This window comes from Calidris pugnax, unplaced genomic scaffold (assembly GCF_001431845.1).
Source record: "Calidris pugnax isolate Ruff unplaced genomic scaffold, ASM143184v1 scaffold100, whole genome shotgun sequence".
Lineage (NCBI taxonomy): Eukaryota > Metazoa > Chordata > Aves > Charadriiformes > Scolopacidae > Calidris > Calidris pugnax.
In genome coordinates, this window is record NW_015090826.1 from 324,529 (window position 1) to 335,466 (window position 10,938).

At 50.2% G+C, this 10,938-nt stretch overlaps 1 protein-coding gene across 2 annotated transcripts in view; it reads right to left on the reverse strand.

Moving 5' to 3' along the window:
• Window positions 1–1,897: 1,897 nt before the first annotated feature.
• Window positions 1,898–10,938, reverse strand: part of LPAR2 (lysophosphatidic acid receptor 2) — a 9,971-nt gene continuing 930 nt past the window's right edge. Inside the window, exons 1-3 of one of the 2 annotated variants that reach the window (XM_014940192.1) lie at window positions 9,110–9,241; window positions 6,963–7,705; window positions 1,898–2,390 (exon numbers count right to left, since the gene is read on the reverse strand). In XM_014940192.1, coding sequence (XP_014795678.1) covers window positions 2,089–2,390; window positions 6,963–7,695 — 1,035 coding nt within the window. In that variant the 5' untranslated portion in view covers window positions 7,696–7,705; window positions 9,110–9,241 and the 3' untranslated portion in view covers window positions 1,898–2,088. Of the gene's footprint in view, window positions 2,391–6,962; window positions 7,706–9,109; window positions 9,242–10,938 lie in introns of those variants that run through there. The other variant, XM_014940191.1, reaches the window with a different exon arrangement.

Here is a 10,938-nt window from a genome sequence, read left to right on the forward strand (position 1 = left end):
CTGTTCCTCCCTACCCACACACCAGTCCCAATTCCCTCTGAAATAAAATAAAATTATACCTTCTCTAAGGCTGTGCTTTAACGGGGTGAAATCTCCCCAAACCAGCCAAGTCTGGTGCCTGCAAACACCGAACCGAGGCTGAAAATTCCTTTTCCCAGTCTTTTTCCCCATCTTTCTGGAGGTTGTAACCCCTCCAGACACACACACAGAGCCCTGTCCGTGTCATCACACAAGTGACAGCAGCCACAAGGATTATCCCTCCTGGCCAGCATCACACCACGCAACGGGAGGATGGGGTTTATCTCAGAGCTGGGAGACAGGGAAAAATTCCAAATATTGGTTGTTTGTTGTGTTTGGTTTTTTTTCCTAAAACCCAGGACAACATATTTATTGAAAGAGTCTCTGGGACACGGAGACAGGGACCATATTCCAAGAGTGGTTTAGGGGATTGTCACCTTAACACCGTCCCTTCCTGCCCTCCTTCTGCAAGAAAAAGTCCATAAATACACATTTGAGTCAAAATGCCTCCAGTAAAACATAGGGGATTGTCACCTTAACACCATCTCTTCCTGCCCTCCTTCTGCAAGAAAAAGTCCATAAATACACATTTGAGTCAAAATGCCTCCAGTAAAACATCTTCTCTGCAAAGGCAGCTGAGGGGGATCAGTCAGGGAGCGGATCATCTGACAGAAAAGGGCTATTTTATTTTATAAAAACCCCCTGAAATGGTAAATTTCGACAATATTTCCAACCCTGCCTTCCGTTAGTGCCTCTCTCTGCTCTCACAGAACCCACTGACTTTGGGGTTTGGACGGACACGAGTGCATTCCCACTGGTCCAAACTTAACAGCCAGAAGGTGAAGAAAACCCAGAGATTTATTTCCATTTTCTCAGCTGGGAATATCCTTCCTGGAGCAGAAACTCTGCCCTCACCACCAAAACGCCGCTTCACATCGGGTCTCGGATGCAGCCAACGGACTTAACTCCCAAAACTAGAACCAATGTGCCCTAATATTAATTAATACTGCTAATTTCTGGTGGTGCTTTGCTGAGAGAGAGAGAAAGAGGACCTGTGAGCAGCCTGTTATCGTGGGAGAGGGTGAGTATTAAGGGACAAACCCAAAGCAAAACGCTGATTGCCCTGGAATCCAACCTAAACCCATCCCCAAGGGCTTCCAGCGCCAAGAAATGCTTTAGTGGATGCTTTAGAGAGATCCTTTAGAGGGAAAATGACTCACCCCACGTTTATGAATAAGCAACAAACTTGTGAACACCACATGGTATCGCTTAGTGAAACCCAAAGCTCCTTAAAAACCGCTCTCCCTCTTAGGAAATAATTAGGTGCTCCTAAAACAACCCAAAAAACCTTGGAAATTCAACAGGCTTCCAGCGCCAAGAAATGCTTTAGTGGATGCTTTAGAGAGATCCTTTAGAGGGAAAATGACTCACCCCACGTTTATGAATAAGCAACAAACTTGTGAACACCACATGGTATCGCTTAGTGAAACCCAAAGCTCCTTAAAAACCGCTCTCCCTCTTAGGAAATAATTAGGTGCTCCTAAAACAACCCAAAAAACCTTGGAAATTCAACAACAGACACCAGAGAGTGGGGAATCTGCTTCTGGAGAAGCAACTGACACCGATTCCTCTGGGCAGAAGCCTCGGGGAGAATCTGGAGAGGGTGGAAAGCGACACGAATACGACCCTGGGGGTAACACTAGAGCAGATCCGGGCTCTTCTGCTCTTTCCAAGGGCTGTAACACTGAATTACCAGAAGAAAAACATATTGTTGGTTGCAAGATTCCCACTGCACGTGGGGTGGTTCTGGCTTTCTGTGAAATTAAAGCGACTTGGCGTTAGAAAGAGCAGTCTTTAATCAGAACACTACTCAAAGTACTTAAAGTCACGCGCCATCCAGCAGTTCCTTTAAAAGCATCTCGTCCCTTTACCCACGGACAAAGGATTCTAGGGAAATAGTTAGGCTTGAGCACGTTAAAAAAATTAAAAAAAAAAAATAATAAAGGAGTCTTTGCTGCTTTGGAAGGAGGCTCTGCTCCTCCGCTCGGAAAGTGGTAGATGAGTGAGAGCTTAAATAGAGGAATCCACCGTGAAGTGCCCGTTTTGAGAGAGCGTTCTGCGGTCCGTGGTGTTCAGCTTCACCACCGTGGGGGTGTATTTGGAATTCCTGTAACAGACAAAGCAGAGGATCCTGCGGAAGGTGCTGCGCATCTCGTTGTCCCTGTAAGAGTAGACGATGGCGTTTATCAAGGAGTTGATCTCTGCCAGCAGAAGGACGTATTTCTCCACCGCCAGGACGTTGCAGCTCTTGCAGCCCAAACCATCCAGGAGGAGCACCACTTGGCCCGGGGTCCAGCAGATGACAAAGGCACCTGGGAACAGGAAAAAAAAACTATTAGAGAGAGGAAAAACCAGCAGGTTCCTAGCCCTGCCCTGGTCACTCACCAAAAAGATGCTCAGTGGAATCTCTGGTGGTTTATCTGGTGAAAAAAGTTAAATTGGAGTTGGTTTTTTTCCCCCCCTATTTCACTCTGTATTTTTGCTTTGGGGGAAGACCAAGGATTCAACCAGCAAACCCTAAAGTGGAGGAAATAGGTGGTTTTTTTCCCCCCATTCACTCAGAACAACAGTCCCAAGTTTCTCTTGCCTCCCCTCACCCCCATCATCGCATTTAGAGTGAAGATCAAGTGTTTCTATTTCCTATTTACGTGCCAATCCCTCCAAAAAGGGCACAAAATTGGGAAAGAGAGTGATACATCTTGAAATAAATCATCTTGGAGTTTAAGGGGGCTTTAATTAAGAAAAGTCCTGGCCAAGCCTTTGGATGACCCGTGAAATCTCTCTCCCAGCCACAGGCTGAGTAGAAAAGAGCCAAAGGGGCCAAGAAGGAGCTGGACGGGCTCCACCACTGATTCAGCTGGGCTGATCCTCTCCTCTGGCCACCACCTGCAAAGCTCGTTGGCAAAAAGGCTAATTGCTGTTTTGCATGACGGAGAGGGAGGTGCCCAGAGGCTCCTAAACCCTCTTTTTATGGTCATGATTTTTCAAGCTGACGCAAACGGAGCCCTCACCCCGTCCGTGCTCCTGGAGGTCGGGGCGTGAGGTTGGATCTGGAAGCACAGGAGCTGCTGGGAAAGGGTGGAAAGGAACCAAACTTGCTGGGAAAAAAAACAAAACCCCAACAACCACCTTTGCAACTACACTCTTTGCTTGAAAAAAAAACACCCAACACCAAAAATCTGCCGGGAAAGAGGAGCTGCACCGACCGAGGGCTGAATTTGAAAGGTGTTGAGTGAGATGCTGGAGCAGTGAAGAGTCAAAGCAACACTGGGGAGGGATCTCCTGGGTTTTTGGAGGGTGTCCCCCTGATTTCTGCAGGTGTAACCCTTTTTATGGAAGCAGCTGGTGCTCCCAGGAGAGCTGGCACAGCAGCCCCAGCATCTGGCCCAGGCAGCTTTCCCCACTGGCTTCACCTCCTTTAAATTTAGCAAATGCACCAGATTGATTCCCAGCTGTCATGAAGGAAGCTCCAAAAATTCTACCTTCACCCTGCAAGAAAAGGGACTTCCATTTTTATTTTTTTTTAAGTGATGTAGCTTCATTCTTAGCCAGGTTTTTAGCATCCACGAGGAAAGCCAGATTGTCTACAGACTGGCTCCCGGTGGCACGAAATAAAATGAGGAGAATATTAAAAATAAGAGGAAAAAAAAAAACCCCAAAGAAGTACCTAAAGTTTTGAGCCTTTGCCTGTAAATCCAGCTGATTTCCTTGTTCCTTAATGGAAATTAAAGTAGTCAGAGAGAAGTTTGAACTCATAATAATCGAAGAGAACGTGGTCACTAAGGACTCAGCCCTGTGGTGTGGTCCCCATCACAACTTGTGTCACCCAACCCTCCTGTGGGAAAACTCCCTGCTGGTTTCCAGGTGGACTTTGGACTCCTCACTGGTTTTCAGGTGGACTTTGGACTCCTCACTGGTTTCCAGGTCAGGTCCTAGACCTGTTCCTGATGCCCTGGACCTGGGGAAATTATCACCCGGCGGTTCCTCGAGTCGGTGCAGTGAAGTCCCACCGCACCCTCGGCTTCCTCCTCCCCAGCAGCTACACCCTCTGATGCATAAGGCACAAAATATTCCTCTTGTGCAGAGTCCAAGTTTGCAGAAGGCCGGGGAAACCAGGGTGGAGAAGGCTTGACACCAGGCCTTTTGCAGGGAGGGGAAAGAAAGAAAAAAAAACACACCCTCTGCAGCCACGGCTTTCTCTACGCCGAGTCCAAACGAGAAGGGATTTATCTCCTCAAGTTGAGGAGTTTCCTCCCGTGCAAGGGACCTGTGCAGAACAACCACTGATTCACCATCCTGCAGAGGAAGGGGCTGCCAAAGTCCCAAAGGCCTGATAAACTCATTTTCCCCTCAATTTTCCCCATTCTGTTCCTCCCTACCCACACACCAGTCCCAATTCCCTCTGAAGTCACAGCAGCTCTTCCAAAGCCTCCTCTCACCCCGGCTTTTCCCTCACCAAGACAGGATGGGGAGGGGACACCAAGAGGAAAAGGATCCCCCAAAAACAAGGCGATGCACCGAGTGTAAATCACATTTTCCTTCTTTTCCAGCATCCCCATCCTGCTGCCCCTCTTCCCCTCGATATTGGGAAACTCCAGAAAAATTAAGGATTCCTTCCGACACCCTCCAGGAAGGAAGGGGGCAACAAAACAACTTTTTTCTCCGCTGTACACTGTGTAAAATACACAAAACAAATCATTTTTCAGCCTCTCTGACCCTCTGTGCTGCACTGGAGCAGTAACGACCTCCCAACTGCACACAGGAGATGGAGAGATTGCAAGAAAAGGAAGAAAACACCCCAGGAAAGGCAGGAACGGGCAGAAAACTCCAGTTTCAGCGCTCACAAGTCACGACAGGACCCGGCAAGCCCCCGAGCAGGACACACCAAGCAGCTTAAGAGCCCCCCCCATTGCTCCCCACCCCCTTTACCAGTGGGAGCTCTTGTTTGCAGCCACAAGGTTTCCCTGAGCAAGCAAATTCTGCTCTTATCAGGAAAAGATTTGCAAGCAAAGGGTTGTGACCGTAAGCCCAGAGACGAGAGCCTCGGGTTGCGGAAGATCCGAGGAGCAGGCTTTGATTTATTTCTTCTTTCTTTAAAGGTTGCAGGACCATTAAAAGCAGGAGGTGAAAGCAGATTAAAGAAGCATCGAGGTGCCAGGCTGTTGGAAGCACCAGGATCTCCCAGTAAGTGCAGAACAGGGTAGGACAACACATATCCCAGTAAATACCCTTCCAGTCACTGATTTGCCCCTATTTGCACTACAGACAGACAGACAGACGGGGCAGTTTACACTCTGCTGGAGATCTCCTGCTCCAGCCCAAGAGCTGAGAGCCCCCAGGGATGTTATTTACCCCCCTGGCATCTGAAGGGCTCAAAAAAACCCCAATGCCAACAGAGTTCAGTGCTTTTGTTTCCGTTATCAGGAAGGAATTTGGATGCAACTCCCTCATTCTTCGCCCATCACCTCCTGACTTCTGCCCCAAACCTCTCTCCCTCCTTCACCAGAGGATGCACCAAGTGCTGCTCCTTGATCTTAATTGAGGATCCTTGATCTTAATCAAGGAGCCTGATTAGAGCTCCCGATTCCACGCTGCTCTTCCATGGAGGAAACACATCAAATCCTCTTTTTTTGGGGGCAAAGTACCTGCACTTCCAGTCAGATATTCCCAAACCCCATCAGTAACAGCCCCCCTCGTCCCTCCTAACCAGAAGTGGGGGAAGATGGAGGAGCTTGTCCCCCCCCCACAATTCATCCAGGGTCCCCAAAACATGGAGTTCCTCAGGAACCCACCCAAACCACCACCCCAGGATCCTCAGGGACCAGAGAAACAAACCTTCCCAGTCCTCCCAGGTTGTCCCAAGGACCTTCACCCCTCGCCTTTCCCCAGCCCCACACATCCCAGGATGGAGCTGGTTTCATTTTATATGCCATAATCAAACCAGAGTTTGTAATTAATCCCATTTAAGAACCGCTTGGATCAGTAAAAAGAGATGGGTGATTACAAACCCTGCTGGTTTAAATGTTTCATCCCTCTGGAATCTCACACGGAACACGAAGAGCGTGTTTTGCCAAAGAAACTATAATCTCCCTGGTCCTAATTCTACACCGTAATGGTTGGTTAAATACTAATAACAATCAAACCACCTGTACCTGGCGTGACGTCACCAGCTGTGTATATATGCAAATGAGCCACACTTGCCTACTCCAATTTGATCATCCTCATCCATGGTGCAAGGAATGTTTTCTAAGAAACCTTGGGGCATCACATTGGGCACCCACCATTCTCACATTTGGGTGGCTCTGGGGCACAAAGTTCTCCACCAGAAGGAGCAGGTGCTTGGACCAGAGCACACCTTGCCCCCTAGATTATTGGGGAGGAACAACCCCCTGCCCCAGGACAGGTTGGGGGTGACCTGCTGGAGAGCAGCTCTGAGGAGAAAGACCTGGGAGTCCTGGGGGACAACACGATGCCCACAAGCCACCAACAGGCCCTGGTGGCCAAGAAGGCCAATGGCATCCTGAGGGGCATCAAGGAGAGCATGGAGAACCTCAAAGGAGGTCATCCTTCACCTCTGCCCCATCTGGAGCACTGGGACCAGTTCTGGGCTCCCCAGTTCCAGAAGGAGAGGGAACTGCTGGAGAGGGTCCAGCAAAGGGCTACGAAGATGATGAGGGGCTGGAGCATCTCTCTGCTGAGGAAAGGCTGAGGGACTTGGGGCTTTTGAGACTGGAGACTGGCTTCAGAAGGATGTGTATGTACAAAGCCAAACTGCTTTTGTCCCTGCTCATGGCAGGGGGGTTGGACTGGATGACCTTTAAAGGTCCCTCCCAGCCCAAACAGATTCTAGGAGTTACTCAAACCCTCCTTTAGATGGGACTTACTCAAGATAATGGTGACCGTCTTGACGAGGCTGATCATGGTCTCCTTGTAGCGGGGGTGGAAGCTGGTGTGCTTGGACATCCGCGTCATCTTCCTCTTGACGTAGATGAAGATGTGCGTGTAGACAACCACCATGATGAGGAAGATGACCAGATTGGAGATGGCCCAGAAGGTCAGGTAGCTCCTGCTGTAGAGGGGTGCCATGCTGGAACACTTCTCCAGGGCGCAGAGACAGTGCCAACCGTAGGAGGGGATGAGCCCCAGGAGCAGGGCCGTCACCCAGATGCAGAAGATGAGGATCATCACGCGCTGGTTGGACATTTTGCTGTGTAACTGCATGGTGAACACAGTCTGGTGCCTCTCTACGGCGATCGCCAGCAGGTTCACCACAGAGGCTGTCAAACTGGTGTCCAGCAGGCTCTGACGGATGAACCAGGTCTTCAGGGAGAGCTCCGCTGTCCTGGGCCCCGTGTGGAACATGAGGAACATGTAGGCGATGCCCGCAAAGAGGTCGGCGGCCGCCAAGTTGCCCAACAGGTAGTAGATGGGGTAGTGGAAACGCCGGTTGATGATGATGGCGGTGATGACCAGCAGGTTGGTCAGGAGCACGATGACACTCACTGTCAGGCCCAGGGCCACCACCAGCACATCCTTTGTCCTCCAGTAGGTGGTCAACTCTTTGCGGCTGTTGTTGTAGAAGAACCCCACGGTCTCATTGTAGAAACAGTGCTTCATCGCTGCTGTCCTAAAAGAGGGACGGGGAGTCTCGTTAGTACCTCGTTGTCCCCCAACTGTTAACGAGCTGGGGAGATGCGGAGAGATACGGTAACGCAAAGGAGATGGGGAAGAGCTTCAAACACACAGAAACAACCCAGACGAGCAACGGAAACCACTTTTGTCCCCCAGACAGAGCTCAAAATCACACGGGCCGAAGTTCTCAGCCGCCCTCAAAGCCGCCCTGAAGATGCACCAAGACCTTGAACGCTGGCGGCAGGAAGATAAGGTTTGCCAGATCTGATAAGAGCTGCTCCCTCACCAGCCCACGTGGTTTCGTGGGGACGACAGACAAAACTATTTCTGTTGTCCCAGACGTCCCCCCCCCCCTTTCAGAAACGTTAAAAAAACCAAAGCAGCAGCACGGAGGGGTTTATCAGACCATCCCAAAACAACACGCCGAGGAAGACTCTGAGCCCTCCACAGCTGCTCCAGCCCCCAGGATGGCTGCTCCTGGGTCACCGAGCACACACAGCTCATTTTTCCTCAGCACTTTTATTGCTTAAAAAGCTAATTTCATGGGCAGCTTCTTCCGAAAGCGACTCTCTGCACCACCCTTCCCCAGCCCTCCACCTCAGTGGGGACTCAAGAGGCAAAGAGAGGGTAGAACAGGGCAAAAAAAGACTCCTCACCCCTAAAAAGAGAACAGCAGGAGGTCTGGCACACACAGCTGTGGGGCTGGAAGGGCAGGAGTGGCCAAAAACCCTGCAATTTTGGGGCCCCACAGCAGTTGTGGGGCTCAGCACCCAGAGCATCACCAGGGAAGTCACCTCCACGACGAGGGAACCGATTCCCCTCTCTCCTTCCAGCTCTGGAGCAAGACTGGGATTCAAAACTTATCAAAACCAGTAGAAAAAAAAAAAAAACAAAAAACACCTCGATGGGAAGAGAGAAGTTGGAGTTTCAGGAAAGGCTTTTCACATTTCTTTGACGCCCTGGGCATTGTTGGGAGCAAGACCAGACAAGCCGTTTGGCTGAATCCTAACATTAAATATTAATTTTGAAAGCTCGGATGCCTTTTTGGTAATTAGCTTCCTGTCCTGCAGGTTGAGTTAAAGGCTGTTTTACCTTAGAGAGTCAGAATTTAAGCCCCGTAACTGAGGCTCGTGTTACTCGTCCATGCAAAAAAAAATAAAAAAAATAAAGAAAACATGGAAAAAAACCACAGCCCCGTGAGCAAACCCGAGGGATGAGAAACAGCCCCATCATTACACCCCGCAGATGTTCCCGTTCCTTCCCCCAGAGCTTGGAAATCTCCAGTCAGGACTGGCCACGGTCCCTACTGGGATGGGCCAACCCAGTTTGGAGCCTCCTTCCTCGCGGCACCGAGGTGCCGAAAAATGATGTGGTTTTTTTCCTCCCCCCCTTCTCTTACCCTGGTGAGCTCGGCACATGAGGTCACCACTTCTCCCTGTCCTCACCACGACCTCAACCACCCTCCTCGTTTTCAGGACGAGCTCCAACACAGACAAGAAGAGCTTCAACGTAGACAAGAAGAGCTTCAACGCAAGAGCCAAGAGAAAACCCAACGCGCCCAACTCACAATTTCACTTTAATCACCCCCCGAAACCAAAAGGAAGCTCGGGGGGACCTCATTAGTGGCACGTTCCTCCTCTCTGGAGATGGGGTTTGCCAGGAAACTTCAGCAGGAGCCCTTGGGCTGAGCCACGAGGCCGGCGTGAGCAAGAGGAGGGAGGTGAGATTATTGCAGTGTATTATCGGCGGCGCCGCGCCCAGCTCTGCCCTCGCACATCCCTGCGCTTGTGCAAACACGGAAACCCTTCTCCTGCCTTCCCAGCTCAACTTCTCCTCCCTTCCCAGCTCAACTTCTCCTCTCCGGGGCCAAATGCTCCCTGTATTGGTCCCTTTTGCCATATTTTGACATATTTATGTCAACCGTTGGGCCAGAAAGTTGTACGGTTGAACTTCATCGAGTCTGCTGAATTGGGGAAATGCTATTTTTTACAAATATAGGTTGGGAGAGGACAAAAAAAAAGAAAAGGAGGCAGAGGGGGAATCAACCTGTCCCAGGGGATGAAGTCGTGGGATATAACAAGTCCCTCTCCCCTCTCTCCTCAGGTGTCTGTAGGTCTGGAGTGGTTCAGGAGAACAGCGTGGTCCAAACGCAGCCCAAGGGATGGATGGAAGGAGCCATGAGGCCACCTGGCAGGTACCTGGGGAGGATTTGGGCTCAAAGAGCAAAAAACAGGAGGAGGAGGAAGGGAGGGAAGGCTGGGAATGGGAGGAACAGGGAGGCAGGGTGATGGGGAGGCACCAAACCCAAGGTTTTCTCCTGCAAATGGCCAAATCTCCAAATCTTGTGGCCGTTCTTCTGCCAAACTGTTTCCTCTAAAACGTTTAGCAAAAGCTTTAATCCTCAAAGGGATCCTCCTGCTGGAGTTGGAGGAGTCATTTCACCTTTTTAGTGGATGCCCAGAGAGGAAAGAAAGATGAGGATTTGAGGGGGGAGAAGGATTGAGTGTCCCCCCCCATTGTGGTTTGGGGCACCCCAAATGCTGCCCAGCCCTGGAAACCAGCAGGTTTCAAAAAAAAAAAACGAAATTGCTGCTGGAGTTGGAGGAGTCATTTCACCTTTTTAGTGGATGCCCAGAGAGGAAAGAAAGATGAGGATTTGAGGGGGGAGAAGGATTGAGTGTCCCCCCCCATTGTGGTTTGGGGCACCCCAAATGCTGCCCAGCCCTGGAAACCAGCAGGTTTCAAAAAAAAAAAACATTAAAAAGCCACGGTGAAATAAGGTGTTGGTGGATTTAGGTCTTATTCTCAGTGATTTTTGAGCTGACACCCAGAGGAATTAAATCCAGATAAGGCTAGCTTGGAAATTGCCACTAAATTAAATTACAGGGGGCCTGATCTTGTTTGGATGCAAAAATTCAAGATTCCACAGCTGGGACAGGGCCCCCATAGACTCCTGCACCCTCTGCCAAACTGGGAGCTTTTCTCAGGGCATTATAGATACTGGTTTGATGGGGTGTTTACTGGGAGAGGGGACTGGGGTCGGGTAAACCCCCAGAGCGCCGTGTGATATTTTTAATTTCGAGAAAAGAGCCCCTAAATGACAGCTCCCGAAAGGCTTCTTTTGGGCAGGACCCGGTTAAAACTTCAAATCCCTCCCCAAACGCTCCTCGGTGCCCAATTAAATCCCTTTTTTCCAAGAGGGGGGGGGAGGTCCGGGAGGGACAGGTT